This window comes from Onychomys torridus, chromosome 13 (genome assembly GCF_903995425.1).
Source record: "Onychomys torridus chromosome 13, mOncTor1.1, whole genome shotgun sequence".
Lineage (NCBI taxonomy): Eukaryota > Metazoa > Chordata > Mammalia > Rodentia > Cricetidae > Onychomys > Onychomys torridus.
The window spans coordinates 72859989-72878886 of NC_050455.1; the positions used below are offsets into that span (position 1 = coordinate 72859989).

The following is an 18898-nucleotide window of genomic DNA, read 5'->3' on the forward strand; positions in this document are numbered from 1 at the left end:
TGTCTACAGATGTGGATGTAGAATCCTCAGCTACTCCAGCACCGTGTCTGCCGGTGTGCTGCCATGATGATAATGGAGTAAACTTCTGAAACTTTATGCAAGTCATAATTAAATGCTTTCTAAGAATTTCTGTGGTCGTGGTGTCTCTTCACAGCACTAGGACACTAACTAAGGCAGGGGCAGAAAGGTTCTAAGAACCAGAGGATGACTGCAAGAAAACCATGTTCTGAACTCAGATTGCACATGTGAACTCACAGCAGTCATGACAGTATACACAGCCCAAACAAGATTTCAGCATGGAGAGGAGAGGTGGGCACAAAGCCCCACCCTCCTCAGGCCGATATTGGCAAACGACTTTTGTGGAGTATTATTTTAAGATGTGTTACATTCATTTATGCTGTGGAATAATTGTTTAATGATATGGAGATGTGTTGCATTCTTATTATGTTGCATTTGTTTAACTCTGTAAAACTGTGTTACTTTGCCTGTCTAAAACACCTGGTTGGCCAATAGCTAGGCAGGACAGAGAAATAGGCAGGGCTGCCAGGCAGAGAGAATAAATAAGAGGAGAAATCTAGGATCCCTTGTGGCAGAATGACCTTGGATGTTTTCAAAACAGATGTATTTAGTTTTACTTTATGTGTATGAGTGTTTTGTCTATATGTATGTATGCACATTCTATGCAATCCTGGTACCTGAGGAGGCTAGAAAGGATCACTGGATCCCCTGAAACTGGAATTGTGATGACTGTGAACCACCATGTGGTTGCTGGGATCTGAACTCAGCGAGAGCAAAACACTCTTAACTGCTGAGCCAGTTTTGATCCTGCTTGCCACCACGTGTACCACCATGTCAGGTTCTCTCTTTTGTTTTTGTGTTTTTCAAGACAGGGTTTCTTTGTGTACCTCTGGCTGTCCTAGAACTCGCTCTGTAGATGAGGATTAAAGGCGTGCACTGCCTTTAATCCTAGCACTCAGGAGGCAGAGCCAGTTGGATCTCTGAGTTTGAGGCCAGCCTAGTTTACAGAGTGAGATCCAGAACAGGCACCAAAACTACACAGAGAAACTCTGTCTCAAAAAAAAAAAAATTAAAAAAGAGGGGCAGGTGGATCTCTGTGAGTTCAAGGCCAGCCTGGGCTAGAGTGAGTTCCAGGAAAGGTGCAAAGCTACACAGAGAAACCCTGTCTCAAAAAAACAAACCAAACAAAACAAAGGAAGGAAGGAAGGAAGGAAGGAAGGAAGGAAGGAAGGAAGGAAGGAAGAAACATTTAATAGCAGGGTGGTGGTGCAGCATGTCTTTAGTACCAGCACTCAGGAGGCAGAGGCAGGTGGACCTCTGTGAGTTAGAGACCAGCCTGGTCTACAAGGAGAGTTCCAGAACAGCCAGGGCTACACCGAGAAACCCTGTCTTGAGGGGGAAAAAAGTGTGCACCACCACCTTCCCAGTCTTACCATGCCATTTTCAATGTGGTGCTGGGGAATGAGTCTAGGACTTTGTGCATGCTAGCTAAGCATACTACTGACCGAGGCCCAGCCTCATCATTTAGATTAATGTAATTGTTGTAATTATTAATATAGTTTTATTAAGCTCTCCAAGCAAAACTACAGCTTTGGGTTAAGAAGCACAAACATTTTTTCCTCTATCCAGCAAGCCAAAGATGAGAGGCATTTCCTATAAAGGAAGAATATGGAGGGGACTGACCTTACTTTGTCTAGGCAAAGTGGGGCAATAAACTCTCCAGAGTCCTGTTTGTGCACAGTTTGGGACAGAAGATGGCAGCAGGCGAGGCATTGGGGCAATCTTTCCCAGTGGTTAGCATTACCACAATCCAGGTGGAGTTGTCACTGTGCCCCATTAACTTCTTAGAGATCTTGAGGGCCACTGCTAGGGTCTGGGAGTCTTTGTCATAGTAAGTTTAAACATCTTAAATGCCATGTTCAGCAGATCTCTTAAGAGTTAGAGGACTGGTAGGATACTAGATATAAAGCAAAGGATAACTAGACTACAACACACAGCTCCAGAGAAGACAACTAACAAGGAGGACCCAACGAGGGATGCATAGATCACCCCCAGGAAGGTGAAATAGATGAGATCTCCATGAGTAAACTGGGTATGAGGGGTAGGCAATGGAGGGTAGGGCATGGGGGATGAGAACATAAGGGGATGGTATGGTCAAGCTGGAACAGGGATGGAGTGGAAGAGCAATGAAAGAGATACCATAATAGAGGGAGACTTTGTGGGGATAGGGGAAAACTGGGTGCTAGGGAAGTTCCAAGGAATCCACAAGGATGACCCCAGCTTAGAATACTATCAGTAGTGGAGAGGGTGCCTGAACTGGCTTTCCCCAGTAATCAGATTGGTGAATACCTCTCATCATAGAGCCTTCCTCCAGTAACTGATGGAAGCAGATGCAGAGATCCACAACCAAACACTCGGCCAAGCTCATTTTTACATTGGACTGCTCCTTCTGTGATATTATTTTACCTGATGACAGGTGAGAGAAGTGATGGAAAAGAAACTCAAAATCTGCAGAAGTCTCATAGGAACGTTATTTTCTACCCTGAGCCTTGGGGGAAAAGAGCTTGACTCCAAGTCCTGCCTTAGGAGGCAGTACAATAGAATTAATATAACATATCACAGAGCCTGGCAGCTCTCCTAGACACACCAATAACCTCCACAAAGCATTGGCTTTCTCCCCTCTACCTCACACTTTCTAAGGTACCTGCATAGGTTCCCATGTAATTCCTAAAAACAGAAGTGTTTGACCTGCCTGAACATATACTGAGCAAAATCCATTGAGTTCAGCTGTAAACTGAAGTTCTCTCAAAAAATAACCTACACCTTCACCAAGCATTTCACAAGATTGATTGAGTAATGAGAAATTGAATGACTGTGGAGAGTTAGAATGTTGCAATTCCAGAGCCAAATTATCTTGGGTTACCTTAACCCTCTAAATAGCCATTTAATGTCTACTGCTGTTTGACTTGACATCCTTGTGACTAGTAGGTTAAATTTCTTGGAATATACAAACAGACCCCTACCTTCCACCAACACAAAATCTATAAATTTCATCAGATAACATCTGAAGCCTATTCCAGAGACTTCACCATTTTGCCACCTGATGTTTCCACCAATGTCTTCAAAAAGTGCATTGATTTATAGGTTTGTTATGCCAAGCATGGTGGTGCAGTGTCTTTTATCCCAGCACTCAGGAGGCAGAGACAGGCAGGTGGACATCTCTGCATTCAGAGCCAGCTTGGTCTACATAGCAAGTTACAGGGAAGGCAGAAGTTACTACTTTGGAACATATTTGGAAAACCAAATCTGTGTCCTCTGCTCATATGTGTCTTCAGAATGAGCTATCTATGACTATCTTTGTGGGAGATAGGTGGGAGCTTCTTTTGTTCTTACTGTTGATATGGCATGTGTTTTTCCCCCCTGAGGAGTCTATTTGTATTCACCCCTGTGGTGGTTTAAAAGAAAATGGCCCCCAAAGGGAGTGACACCATAGGGGGTGTGGCCTTGTTGGAGGAAGTGTGTTACTGTGGGGGCTTTGATGTCTCCTATGCTCAAGCTATGTCCAGTCATCCTGTTGCCTGTGGATTAAGATGTAGAACTCTCAGCTCCCTCTCCAGCACCATCTCTGTCTGCAGGCCACAATGGTTTCCACCACAGTGATAATGTAATAAACATCTGAAATTGTAAGCTCCAATTTAATTTTTGCCTTTATAAGAGTGGTTGTGAGCCGGGCAGTGGTGGCGCACGCCTGTAATCCCAGCACTCGGGAGGCAGAGGCAGGTGGATCTCTGTGAGTTCGAGGCCAGCCTGGTCTATGGGTGTTCCAGGACAGGCTCCAAAGCTACAGAGAAACCCTGTCTCAAAAAACCAAAAAAAAAAAAAAAAAAAAAAAAAAAGGAGTTGTTGTGGCCATGTTGTTTCTTCACAGCTATAGAAACCCTAGCTAAGCCACTGATACCAAGGGCAAAGACAGACAAACAAATTATTCCTCCTAAGTACAGCTTGGTGGCCTAAAGCTGCATCTTTAGAGTACTCTGGACAATTTGCAGACAGCTATACTGCCACAGACTTTCCTTTGCCAGGATGGTGCTGCACGCCCTTAATCCCAGCATTTGAGAGGCAGACACAGAAGGTCTGTGAGTTTCCAACTAGCCTGGTCTGCATAGTTAGACCCTGTCTCAGACCCTGTCTCAAATGAAACAGTTTCCACAACTTGCAAAGCACAGAGACTAAGTGTCAGTGGAGTGCTCTGCCACAGATGGGAGATCTGTACTGTACCCTCCCATCGAGGATCAAATGTCAGCACAGAAAAAGGGTGGAAAGAGTGTAAGAGCCAGAGCTTAGGAAAGACTGGACTAAAACAGTGTCTTCTGGGCATGACAGGTCCACTGCAGCATCTGCGGTTGCCTGTACAAGACCCACACAAGCCCATTGTGGTAGCACACACCCATAGGATTTGCTGAAGGAGGTGGGGGATCAGGAGGATCACAAGTTTGAGGCCAGCCTGGGCTATACATTCTTATGGGACATGGTGGTACATGCCTTTAGTCCCAGCACTCAGGAGGCAGACAGATCTCTGTGAGCTTGAGGCCAAGCACATCTACAGAGAAGGTTCCAGATTAGTCAGAGCTCAAAGCTACAAAGAAAAACCCTGTCTCCAAAAAAATAAAAAATAGAAAAACTAAAAACCCTGAACAGGATCAAGCTTGTGAGGCTCCACCTCAACTAAGTAAAGTGGTATGAATGACTGTGGCTTCTGAAGAAAAGAGAATCAGTTTTCTTTAAAGTTACAGCTCCTAATAGACCCACCACACTGCAGTGGATGACCTCACACCCAGGAGTATATGGGCAGCAATGATTGAACTTACATATTATTAAACAAAAAGGACATGAAGCTGAGGGAGTGTGAGGTGTAAGTGGATCTGGGAGAACTAGGGGGTGAATATGATTAAAACACATGAAATTCTGAAGGATTGATAAAAAAACATTATGTTTCTTAAAGAGTGTCTTCTTATGTGCAACTGATTACTGCTTATCTATCCTTGAGGAGGGGTTTCATGAGTTTTCTTCTCCCTCCTTATAGGAATTTATTTAAACGTGTGTGTGTGTGTGTGTGTGTGTGTGTGTGTGTGTGTGTGTGCGCGCGCACTCCAACATGCATGTGCCATATTGCATGTATGGGGAGGTCAGAGGACAACTTGTGGAAGTTGCGTCCAGGGGACCAGACTTAGGCTGCTAAGCTCCACAGCAAGCACTGCTGAGCCATCTTACCAGCCCCTTGTAGGAAATTTGCTAAGCTCAGTCTGGTAAAGGCCTCCTTGAGATGATCATAACTCCTCTCACTACAGATAGCAATAATGATGTCCAGCCAGGAGGACACGTTATGATCACATGGCCATCCTGTTCCTTCTGTCCCCTAATGAGCACTAGAGAGCTTTGGTGGTCTGCGTTGTTTTAACAGGCAGTCATGCCATCCATATTTTCACTTCAACCTTATTTCTTTTAAGTCCTACCTAGTTCCTCCATTCTTTTTTAGAGAGATCAAACCTACATCACCCAGTGATTTAGGCAGAGTATGCAGAAGACAGTGTTTCCCTCTGAGGCTCTCCTTTCCAGAGAACCTTGTATCCCTATTTCTACCTGCTGAAGTATCCCAGATCTCTGTCTTCTGGTTCTGAAAGTGGGGTGCAAATAGACTTTAAATAGCGCCATTTATTTGACAATAATAACTTACAATTCGAGAGGAAGGTTGGTCATTCCTCATGACTAATTCCACAGTCATCTAACATTCTAGTTCCCTGTCACACTTTTGTTATTACATCCAAATGCCTACTTACAATAACAGTGCGAATATGTATGTTGAACACCCACACTAGAATTTTAAATCTTAGCTCTTTCTGAATGCTGTTTTGGTGAATTCAATGTGGGAGGCGGGATCATTTAAAACTTCATATTTTCTACTATAGTGAAAGGCATAATTTCTCTGACATGTTTTTTTTTTCCATCTCGAATAAGGAATTACACTACAATAGTGTTTTAAAATAAGATTTGTTGACATAATGGCATTTTTCCCTCTTCACTTCTGCCCAAACTAAAATAGTTCAGGAACATTTATTGACTTATCATAACTGTTAAGAAATTATAGTCATTATATCTACCATCACTTTCCTTATAAATCATTCTGGGGAAAGAACGTACCATTCCATCCCTGAAGAAATCCTCTTGTGTTCCTGGCTTTGTTCTTTATCCATCATACAGCTCTTGGGCAGCTGAGCAAAGCACAAAGCACACGCAATCCAGCCTCCCTCCCAGATCTCACTTTGAAAAGGCTTTCTTCACCATTGCAGAGTGGAAGGTTATCTTACTTCCCTGGCGAGGAGTCCACAGTGTGAATGTAAAGTTGCAGACTTGATCAATGAAAGGGCAAAACAAACAGTGGAACCTTTCAGTTTAAATTTTCTCTTTTCTTTTTTTTTTGTTTTGTTTTGTTTTGTTTTGTTTTGTTTTTCGAGACATGGTTTCTCTGTGTAGCTTTGGTGCCTGTCCTGGAACTCACTCTGTAGCCCAGGCTGGCCTCAAACTCACAGAGATCGGCCTGCCTCTGCCTCCCGAGTGGTGGGATTACAGGTGTGCGCCACCACTGCCCGGCTTCTTTGGGGTCTCAGTTTAAATTTTCATGTTGTGAGTGGCAGTGGCATCATAAATCAACAAGTTATACTACATCTAACTATAGGCATATTTACATATTTTACATTGTTGTACATAGTCAAGATCTAAATAAAACATTTGTTATTTCATTAGCTATTACACATTCAAAGTACTCAAACCTAAATTGAAAAAATGCTATTTAAATATTTAACATTTGGATCAGGAGAGGTGGTTCAGTGATTAAGAGCACTTGCGTCTCTTGCAAAGGACAGGAGTTTAGTTTCTAACACCTACAGGCAACTCAGTCACTTATAACTCCAGCTCCAGAGGATCTGATGCCCTCTGCTGACCTCCACATACACCTGTACACATACACATATGCATAAATAAAAACAAGCCTTTAAAATAAATATTTTATGTTGAATTCACTTACTATTAGACTTCGAAAATAGTGCAGTGCCCTGTTTACTAAAATGGCATTAGATAGTCCTTTGGTTCTGCCATATAACAGAGTTTGTTTGGGACATTGCTTATAGGCAAAACAATGTACCCACATAAGTGAGAAGCCAGGAATGAGATATAAGAGACTTAGAAATAGAGAGTAAAGAAACAGAAAACACAGGTGTAGTATTGTGTTCCCAAAAATATTGTGCAGGCTAATAAACTTATCTGGGGTCAGAGAACAGGACAGCCACAATATTAAACTTGAGGATAGGCAGTGGTAGCACACGCCTTTAATCCTAGCATTCCAGAGACAGAAATACCTCTGGATCTTTGAGTTCAAGGCCACGTTGGAAACAGCCAGGCATGGTGACACTCGCCTTTAATCCCAGAAATCCAGCCTTTAATCCCAGGAGTGATGGTAGAAAGTAGAAAGATACATAAGGTGTGAAGACCAGAAACTAGAAGCATTTGGCTGGTGAAGCTTTTAGGCTTTGGAGCAGCACAGTTCAGCTGAGAGCGATTTGGATGAAGACTCAGAAGCTTGCAGCTGAGGAACTGGTGAGGTGAGGTAGCTGTGGCTTGTTCTGTCTCTCTGATCCTCCAGCATTCACCCCAATACCTGGCTCAGGTTTGATTTTATTAATAAGAATCTTCAAGATTCATGCTACACACAGGATAGACTTGGGCGGGCCTGGATCCTTATCCACCAGCCCAGAACTTTATACCAAAGGTCTATTTATAACAATGCCAAGGGGTGGAGCAAAACACTTCCCCTTTGCTAGTTACAGTCACCTGGTATCCAGGTTGGTGGTCCAGTCAACCTCTTATGCCGTCCTGCTGGGTACAGCCACTAGGAAACCTAGTGGACTTCAACATGGGAGGACCTTACAATGATGCAGACTCAGCTCAGCTTGCCCTTACCCAATCGGATGATTACTTAACGTAACTCCTGGATCAACTCATGTGTTGGTTGTTTGATTAATTGTGAAATCTGCCAATTTTGAAATATTGGCATTCCATGTTTTTAAGATATTGTGATGCTTCATGTCTCAGGGGTCTTGTCTACACAAGCTATTCTGTGGCCACTGAGTTAACGAATGACCTCTGTTGGATGATTATTTCCTTTGAGTTGGACAAGATGATTGCTCTCTTCAATCAGAGTAGCTTGGGTGACCCATGCAAGACATCTGGGTGAAGCGTTAATCTCACTAATCTTTATCAATAAAAAATCAGGAGTCAAATACTGGGGTAAGAACCTGAAAGATCAGAAAACAAAGAGCAGCCACCAGTTGCTTCCTACCTCTTCGTTCCTCTATCCAAAAAGGCAGAGATCCTCTCTCAGCCCCCACCTTCCCACGTCCTGTCTCCTCTCTGTCTACAGTCCTTCAAACCTCTAAGGTCACCAAGTGGCTAGCTCAGCCCTCTGAATCCAAACAAGCTTTATTTGTCAGAACACAATCAAAATATCACACAGCACCTGGGGCTCCCCCAAGCTAGGTAAGGACTGTGAATATTCCTGCAGAGAAGGCAGAGACTCAAGGATCTTCAGTATCTGCTGGTCAGCCTGTCTAGCTAAATCTTGGGGCTCCAAGCTCAGAAGAAGACCCTGTATCAAAATATAAGGTAGAGAACAACCGAGGAAAAACTTGATACCAACCTCTGGCCTCTACGTGAATGCACACAGATGTGCACATGTACCTGTACACACACATGTGTGCACAGATGAACAAACCATTACAACTGGATCAATGGTGGTTCAACAGGTGAAAAGGTGCTTGCCGCCAAGCCTGATGACCTGAGTTTGATCCCCCAAATCCACATGGGAGATGGAAAGAACTGACTCCCACAAGTTGTCCTGTAGCGGCACTCATGTGTAAGCACACACTAAGCTGATATCTGAAAAATAATGAGGGAACAGCACTATATAGCCCTTGGGGTTAGTATGAGTATCTCAGGAAACAGAAGACAGTGGGGATCTCCTGAGGCCGTTTTTTTTTGTTGTTGTTGTTTTTGTTTTTTTGGGTTTTTTTTTTTTTTTCGAGATAGGGTTTCTCTGTAGCTTTGGAGCCTATCCTGGACTAGCTCTGTAGATCAGGCTGGCCTCAAACTTGCAGGGATCCACCTGCCTCTGCCTTCCGAGTGCTGGGATTACAGGCATGCGCCGCCACCACCACCCGGCGAGGTCACTCTTTTGTTGAGGAACTGGAAGGATTAGGAGATCAGGGCTGTTGGGACACAGCTAGAGAGGGAGGATGAGGCCAGCAGAGTGCATGGAGGTGACTGTAGGGAAACCTTGTGATCATTCTAAGATCTCATTGCCACTCCAGGGTCTTCTGCTGAATTGGAATGACACCTAATCTTCAGTGTGACCAAGAAAAAACAAAACAAAACGCTGTGTGGAAGCAGAAACAGGAAGGGACCTTTGTAAAAAGCCAACAAAAGCTGTGGCAGTTTGGGCTTGGAGCTATGAAAGATAGTATAAATGAAGGAAGTGCTGGCTTTTGAGAAATGGAGTGGACTGAAATGGAGTTAAGATAAATGTGAAGGAAATTCCAAAGCTTTGCCATAACCCAGACCATTGCCTATTCACCAAAGTGAAACACTCCAGAGAGGAAACAAGCTTAGGGTGAGCAAATGTCTATGCTGTATGGATGATCAGTGTGTCCAATATGAAACAGGCAGAAGACTGGGGGATTTGGATTAGGTTAATACAAAAACCATAGGAGTACTGGATGTGCCTAGTATGAGCAAAAAGAAGAGGGTTGGAGCAGAACCTCTGTGTTTCCTGGCTCATTCTCCTCTCTCTGCTCATCTGCAGAGACATGGCTATGTCCACAACTCTTACACAGTCCAGTGGACACTCACACCTGGTTTCCAGACTATTACATTCTATTTTTATGAATACAGTATGAAACCCAAACATCCCAAGTCCTTCTTAATTTCCTCCAGAGCATCTATAATGCCCAGGTGGTACTCAGAGCCCCCAAACTTCACCATACTGGCACATTAGTATACTACAAATACTAGCTAAGCTTGATATGTTGCCCTCTTATGATACAGTAAGGTTGTACCTGATTGATATTGTGGTAGTTTGAGTAAGAATGGCCCCCATAGACTCATATATTTGCTTGATTGGTCTCCAGTTGAAGAACTGTTTGGAAGGATTAGCAGATGCCTTGTTGGAGGAGGTATATCACTGGGTGTGGGGTTTGAAGTTTTAAAAACCCATACCAGCTTCCCCACCCCGGCCCCACACCTGTCTGCAGAGCAGGATTAGCTCTCAGCTACTTCTTCAGCACCATGCCTGCCATGCATGCCACCATATTCCCACTATGATAGTAATGTAGTAACCCTCTGTAACTGTAAACAAGCCTCAATTAAATGAATTATTTTATAAGAGTTGCCATGATCATGATGCCCCTTCACAGTAGTAGAAACTCTAAGACAGGAATATTTCAATATGCCCCATGATAGGATATATTGAATAATCATGTAACCTGTAAACACATATTTACTTAATAAAAAATTTAAAAACCAATATTTAAATTTTTCTCTACCCTCAATGTTTTGACTCCTTATAACTGGCTAATTGGCTTGACCAGTTACTAGGATGGTTTTCTTACCTCTCTGTATATGTAATGAACTTCAGTGATACTTTCTTTTAGGATCCCATATTGCAGCTAAGCTGGGGTAGCCACGTGGCTCAGAGTCAGGTGGAAAACTTGAAGAGACTCACTGAGTTCACCCAGACCATGGATGGCAGAGAAACATGAACTCTGGACTCTGCAAGATTGGCATTTGCTAGGTCCAATTCTCTATCCTCCTCCCCTTCCCTCTTGTGTTATTAACCAAGACACTGTTGGTCTCATAAAACCTGAAGGGCTGAGATTAATGAACATATTATTGTTTAGTCTCTCACAACACCTAGAGCTCACCGCCTGGCTAGACGAGCTGGCAGTGAGCGCCCACCTGTCTGTCTGTCCTTTAGTGCTGCAATTATTTGTCACTGCACCTAGCTGTGGGTGAGTGCTGGAAATCCAAACCCAGGACGCCATGCTTGTGCAGCCAGCATGTCACCCAATGAGTCATCTTCTCAGCCACCCAACTTTAATGGGATCCAGCAGATTTGAAAAGTGATATTTCAATAGATAGCAGATGAAGAAAAACATGTTATGGATTGTTTTCATTTGGAACCACAAGAGAAGCATTTAAAAACTAAGCCTTCAAGTGCTTTTCTATTAATATGATGTAAATAATGAATTTATCAAGATTGGTTTATTTATATATACTCAACTGTAAAAAAAATTAACTTTGTGTAGTGTTTACACCATCAAGCCTAATCAAGCCAAACAAGATGGTGAACTAAAATGATTAATGAATGCAGATTTAGCAGAGGGCTTTAGATTGAGAATGTCTTGCTGATGTCAGGGTTGATTAGTTCTTCATCTAACACTGATGCTGTTAAAAGCTTTGAGCAGTTCGGATATAGTCATTGAGTAAAATTTCAATGGGGTGAGAGAAATCCTATCTGGGCAAATTCTACTGGTAGAATGGCAGGTATGCATGTGTGCGGGGAGTGGGGCTTTATTGATGGGCTGGAAGAATAGGGAGCAGAGGAACTGAGCAGATGGCATCAATCATGGCAAAGGTGAGAAAGTTTGTAATTAAAGAAAATCTCATCTTTGCACGAAGATTCCAAATGGTGTGTGAGTATGAATATTGATCATTTCAGCTTCAGAATGTTCAAGAAATTGGAAGAAAAAAAATGAAGGGAGGCAGGAAGTTAATACAGTGGCATGCCCCAGTAACTCTTCTAAAAATGAATCCATGGGGAAATCACTGTAGCCAGTGGTGGAAGCCATTGCTTTCCTTATTAAGAGAACAGAGGCAAAAAGTGGTTCAGGTCCTGAGATCCTGGGTGGAAGGATTGGGCACCCTAGTTCTTCAGGGCCTACCAACAAACTGGAGGACTGAGCGAGGATCTAATGGCTGAAGAGGTGTCCCTCTTGTGCTGGAAGTTTGCACTGAGTCCAGTTCCAGCCGGCTGCACTGGATTTGGGGGAGTGAAGGTTCAAGTTGCTGTGACTTTGGGAAGGTGAGTGACAGGAATGATAAACCGTTTCAATGTCTGTGTCTTTCACATGTTTTATTACTGGTCCAAATGTCTCAAGACATTGTAAATGGGGAGGAACAAATACTTTCCTGGATTGACATTTTCTGAAATTTTCCAGCTCCAGCTTTGCCCAGGGTCTGAGTGGAAAGATCTGTCAGTGGGTCAGAAGACGCTGGACGGCACCTGCTGTCATGAGCGCTGCTTTGACAACTCCAGGAAAAAGGCAGCGAATAATTTGGACCCCTGTATGTAGTTCCACCTAACAGAAATAAAAACAAGGAAACACATTTCCACTCACAATGAAGGAAACACAGCCAACCATGTCCACAGAAAAATTGTATGTAGTATATAAATCCAGTCAATTTAAAGTATTTAGATTGCTTCTGTGTTTAGCATTAGCATTTAGTATTTAGCATACTTTTGAGATCCTAGGAGCAAAGTCACTTGTTAATCCAGAAGGAGAATGACATTATTATTAAAAAAGATGAGATCAGAAGATAAGATAACCAGATGTGGTTTGCACACCTGCAATCCCAGCATTTGGAAACAGAGGCAGGAGGATTGCTGCAACCTCAGAGGTCTGCACAAAGCTTTCCAGGCCAGCCAGGGGTGCAGAGCAAGATTCTGTCTAGGGGCAGGAAGCAGAAGGAAGAAAAGGGGAGAGGGGAGGAGAAAGGAAAGGAGGGAATTAATCTTGGACTCAGCCCAGAAATGCCCATTATCGTTGTTTTTTGCTTTATTCCCCTGCCTTAGTCTCTTTGGGTGCTAGGATTCCTGGAACGCACTGCCCCACATGGCTTTCTTGAGTTTCTCAGAGTTTCTCTGGCTTCTTATTTTTGACATGACAGGGATTGAAGAATCAAACATTCTTGTTTCTCACTTATTTGGAGGTTTATATAATCTGTCAATGTGTTCATATCAAGCATTCCTAAATATTCTTTGTTATGCACCAAATGTCAGTCTCCAAATCCGTATGTTGAAGCCCCAGCCTGCCATGAGACAACACTGGAGGGACCTTGCAATGAAAGATGATTCCATTAAATGATGCCTGAGAATGCGCCATAATCGGATGGCGCTAGTGAGTGGATAAGGGAAGAAACACCAGAGCCCCTTGCTTGCCTGCAGGCAGGACCAATCCTTCCCTCTCCCCCTTAGCTCTAGTTCTGCCACATGAGGACACGCAAGGAAGGCAGTAGTCTGAGACCAGGCATGGTAGTTTGAAAGAAAATGTTCCCCAAAGGAGTGGCACTATCAGGAGGTGTGGCTTTTTTTGAGTAGGTGTGGCCTTGTCAGAAGAAGTGTGTCACTGTGGGGGTGGGCTTTGAGGTCTCCTATGCTCGAGCTACACCCAGTGCCACAATTCACTTCCTGTTGCCTGCAGATCAAGATATAGAACTCTCAGCTCCTTCTCCAGCACCATGTCTGCATGCATGCTTCCATGTTCCACCATGATGATAATGGACTAAACCTCAGAAACTGTAAGCCACCCCACTAAATGTTTTCCTTTATGTGAGTTGCCATGGTCATGGTGTCTCTTCATAGCAATGGAAGCCCTAACTAAGACACCAGGCTTAACTGGTGTTCCCAACCTAAGGAACTGTGGGGTGCTAACCTCCAAGTCTTTAAGCCTCTAGGTCTGTTATTGTCCTGTCTCACACCAGGCTGATGGACAGGCCCTCATGAACTCCCCACCTTCACAGGGTCAGCTCACCTGTTGATCTTCTCATTCTGAGAGTGCTCTCCATCATCCACAGCCCCCAACGGGAGCATCATTACACTCTTTTGTGTAATAGCCTGGAATAATTTAGCAATTGGAATGGTTGATCCATCCTGGATCATATCAGGATCTACTCCAAACACTGAAACACAGGAAAAGGAGGCAGTCAACTAAATCATGACAAGTCTGCCTGTCACTTGAGTATAGTAATATGTGCTTTTCTTTATTTCTTGGGATCTTGTCATGTAGCCCAAGATGACATAGAATTCATGATCTAGTTCAGACTTCCGATAAACTCAAAATCCCCCTGCCTCCTAGATAATCGACTTAAAAGTGTGTGTGACCACACTTGGCTTAGATTTTTAATTTTGAACCAAGGTGAAAATTTTAGAATTGAGAAAAATGGCAAACATAGCATGCACAGCATTCCTATATAGCACTAACCCTTCTTTCCTCCATGTAAACATCTCATGTAACTATTGTGCAACAATCAAGAATCAGAAATTAACAGTGATATATTTTTCATTTTATTTATATATATATATAAATGTTTTTTTCCTGACAAGGTTTCTTTTGTATAGCCTTGGATGTCCTCAAACTAGCTCTGTAGACCAGGCTGGCCTTGAACTCACAGAGATCCACCTGCTTCTGCCTCCCAAGTGCTAGGATTAAAGGCATGCACCGCCATTGCCTGGCTTAACAGTGGTATATTTTATCTACTATTGTTGTAAGACTTTTCCTGAAAAAAAAATTCATTCACTCTAGTCATGGCACCAACACAAGAAAAACAATTCTACCCAAGACTAGCTTGGTGTCCAAATGAGTTCAGTTGGTGTTAGTTGCAAGAGCATGGACAACTTGCAGGTAGCTACACCACCAAAGAAAAATCTCTCCTTACACCAGGAATTGTTAACCATTATATCTACTCATGGAGGAGCATATACATCCTCATACATCCACTGTGAAGACATCCTGTGGCATGCCTTCTGTTGCAGTTCCTCCTTTCACTGGCATTATAGGAGCTGAAATACCCCATCCTATCTCCCCTGCCGTGATGGATTAAATCTCTGAAACTGTGAGACAAAGAAAATCCATTCCTTCTCAAGTTGTTTCCTCCAGGTACTTTTCATGGTGATGAAAAAAATAACTATCACAGCTCTCTTTCACAAATTACTTCGTCTCTGTAAGCCTTCATTTTCTCTGTAAACTGGAGAAGGCTGTTGTGGTGACTACAGGAAGTATCAGGTAAGAAACATCCTGTGCACACAATACTGTGCCCTGTGTGGTGGTCCATCTTAGTTGTCAATCTAAGCTTGACTGGATCTGAAATCAACTGACAGGGAATCCATGGGGCACTCCATTGAAGGACATTCTTCTTCTTCTTCTTCTTCTTCTTCTTCTTCTTCTTCTTCTTTTCCTTTTTTTTTTTTTTAAGGACATTCTTATCTGATCATCTGAGGTGGGAAGACATGCCCCCCCGCCAGATGTGGATGGCACCTTCTGGTCTTGAATAAAAGAGACAGAAAAAAGAAGCATTTTCCCCCTGTTCACCTTTCTTCCTACTGCCAAGTTCATCATTGCTGTTTCTGCTTTCCTTTGCTACCAGAACCCAGCCCCTCTGGACTTCCAATGTAGACTGAAGACCAGTAGGTCTCCAGGAATCTTCCAAGCCTTTAGAACCAGGTTAGCACCCAGCCTCAGGGACTAAGCAACTACTGAGTTCTTGATCTCTCCAATACGAGGCAGCCCTTGTTGGAATGTCCAGACTGTATCATAAAAGGCAGCCAAATAAATCCCCTTTTACATAGACTCGTTCTATTGGTTCTGCCTTCCAGATAACTGCAAGTGATGCACGCTGGATAAAAAGGACAGTTGATATTTGTGTCTTAAAAGTACCTTGGCCCCGCTGCAAACAGGTAAATCAAAACATCTGTAAGGCCCACCTGTCTTGATGGCTCTTTTTGCTGCAAGGTACTGAGTATCATTGATGTTTGCAGTCCATGGGTGGAGTCCTAGTACCATAGAAACAGTCATCTTGTTGGAACTGTTTCTTTTGGAGAACACAGCTTCGAGATGCTGCTTCACCTAGAAGGCAACACTGTCAATAACAAGTAGAATGCAGGACTTTGCTCCTGCAGTGTGTACAGTCTTCCACCCGGAAAACAGAGGAAACCCTGACCTGATGAGTTGGAGCATCATGAGTCTTTAGATACGCCACTGGGTGTGTAACAGTGAACAGGGGCTTCCAAGGCTCTGGGCTTTATCCAGAGGGGAATACATGCTCTAATTGCCCTTCATCCTGTGTACTTGCACAGTCCCTGATCCATAGTGTTATCTGAGTGATGTTTGCTGGAAATTTTGAAACATAATCCACATAGAGCTCCTCCATTGCCGTGTCTTTGGTTTTTGATCTAGTAACACTCTAATGACACTTTGGGGGACATTACACATTCTGGAAAATTCTTAAAAGTGGGAGCAACTCCAAGTTAAACGGTGAAGGAGACACATTAAGAAACTGCTTTACTCCTTTCCAGTGGCTGCTGAGGAAATCCTTCCAGTATGCTCCAGCCTTGGAAGCATAGCTTCCGTTCATTCCTTCAGCTAGCACTCATTAGCACCAGGGGCTGGGGATGTAGCTGTGAAGGAGACAAGGGAGTTCCTGCCCTTGTGGAGTGTGTATCCATAAGATAGAAGAGTGGTGCTTCCTAAAGGGAGGGAAACAAGAGGGAAGGACTGAGTGATGGGAGAGGAAGGAAGGGCTGAGGGAAGAGGGAAGGACTGAGTGGAGAAGGAAGACTGAGGGGAGAAGGGAGGAGACTTTTAGGATGCAATTAGAGCACAAGACTAGGAAAGGGCACAAGAGAGTTGAGAGCTGGGGGAGGCATGGAAGTATTTCCTGAGCTCTCTGATTCAAGAGTCTATTTCCTGCTAAACCAACTCGAGGTAAATTAATAATGGGCTGATAACTCAGATAGATAACTCCTTCAGACAGTTCTTTCCTCACAATGGCTGCCTTCCACACTCTGGCTTCAACTATCATGAGCTAACAAATGATTGGGCTTGACGTTTTCCAGCTCCAGCCAAGTGTGGCCAGTTACCTACTCCATCTATGTGTAAAACCAATCTCACCTTTATAGCTAACATCTAATTTTTAAAAATTTCCCATCATCGCAACTTCAAGTGGCTATCTGTCTGGCTTCTGTAATTGAGGAGAGAGGTTTGCAAGGAGTAAGGCTGACACTGGCGTCTTGACAGTTGCTCCATTCTTCTGTGTTAGGGGAAAAAGTAACTTCGGTAATAACCCTAGAACGGCTCCACTTGCCATGGTGTGCGGGACTCAGAAGTGGCACTGCTGTGCCCAGTGACAGCAGACACTTGTTACCTGTTTTTCCACCACAGACAGATTCATGTGAGGGACTAGGCGGATTGAAAATTTTCCAATGACTCGACCAGGAATGACTGTTTTTATCCCAGGCTCATCAAACGCACCCTCGATGCCGTGGATAGAGAGAGATGGATACCTCCATAGGTGTATCAGGAGTTCCTCCTACATCATGCAAAGAACATATGACTAAACTCAGATGAGGCCTGGGGCTGGAGCTCAGGTGGCTACAGTGCTTGCCTGCCATTCACAAAGCCCTGGGTTCAGTCCCCAGCACCACATGGTCTTGGCCTAGTGGTAGATGCCTTTAGTCCAGCATTTGGGAGGTGGAGGCAACAAAATCAGAAATTCAACATCATCCTTGTCTCCTTAGTGAGTATGAGACTGGCCTCAGCTAGAAGAGATCCTGTCTCAAAAGGAAAAAAAAAAAACCCAAACCAGGTGTGGTTGCATACACCTTTAATCCCAGCACAGAGGCAGACAGATCTCTCTGAGTTCAAGGTCAGCCAGCCTGGCTCACATAGTGAGTTTCAGGCCCACCAGGGATACATAGTGAGACCTTGTCTCAAGATAGATAGATAGATAGATAGATAGATAGATAGATAGATAGATAGATAGGTGAATACATGAAGAAAGGATTAGGGATATAGCTTCATAGTAGAGCACTTGATTAGGATGCCCATCCCCTAGTACTGCAAATAAAATAGACCTCAGCTGAATTAAACTGCTCAGATCTCCAACATCTGTGTCCCCGAGACCCACTCATGACCAATTAATTAGCACAAGTTAGCTATGTCTGGACTAATAATACAGGCAGGACATGAGGCTTCTTCCTCCTGCTGCCCATGCTGCCCATGCTGCCCATGCTGCCCATGCTGCCCATGCTGCTGCCCTGCCCAGAACATCTTCCTGTCTGAGGGGCTGCTTCAGAAATTGAATCACAGAAGCCTGGCAACCTGAGTTTGATCCCCAGAACCCAAGTCAAACAGTCCGACATGGAGACACACATCTGTAATCTCAGTGCTCCTCTAAGAATACAGACAGAGATAGCTCATGGGCTAGCCTGGAGTATGAAGAGTGGCAGAAACAATAAGAAAATCCTGCCTCGGTGAGGTAGAGGGAGAGAACTGACTCCTGAAAGATGCCCTCTGGCTCGTCGAGTGTCACACATGTGCGTACACACACACACACACACACACACACACACACACACACACAGAGAGAGACACACACACACGCACACACATTACATTAATAATAATGATGATAGTAATGGAAAAATAGTTTAGAAAGAAACTAGATCCGATTATACATTTCTAACCAGGGCTATACACTGATAATGTAGCAAATATCATTATTCAGAAATCCCTAAATAAACCTTCAATATTTGAGCCAATTTCTTTCTTGTGTATTTTCACAAACTTAGTCTGAAGGAAGGAATACAGTCCCACAGATAGCCATACCACTTATCATCATGGTTTTGCCCTCTCTGGGAAGTTCCTGGGGAATCAAACACAGGTATCAATACCTGAGCAGGAAAACATTCTTTTTTTTTTTTTTTAAAAGATTTTCTTTT

At 43.6% G+C, this 18898-nt stretch overlaps 1 protein-coding gene across 1 annotated transcript in view; it reads right to left on the reverse strand.

Annotated features, from left to right (window-relative positions):
* Positions 1-12348: 12348 nt before the first annotated feature.
* Positions 12349-18898, reverse strand: part of Cndp1 (carnosine dipeptidase 1) — a 35711-nt gene continuing 29161 nt past the window's right edge. Inside the window, exons 9-12 of the mRNA XM_036205262.1 lie at positions 17323-17487; positions 15884-16025; positions 13935-14082; positions 12349-12482 (exon numbers count right to left, since the gene is read on the reverse strand). Coding sequence (XP_036061155.1) covers positions 12413-12482; positions 13935-14082; positions 15884-16025; positions 17323-17487 — 525 coding nt within the window. The 3' untranslated portion in view covers positions 12349-12412. The remainder of the gene's footprint in view (positions 12483-13934; positions 14083-15883; positions 16026-17322; positions 17488-18898) is intronic.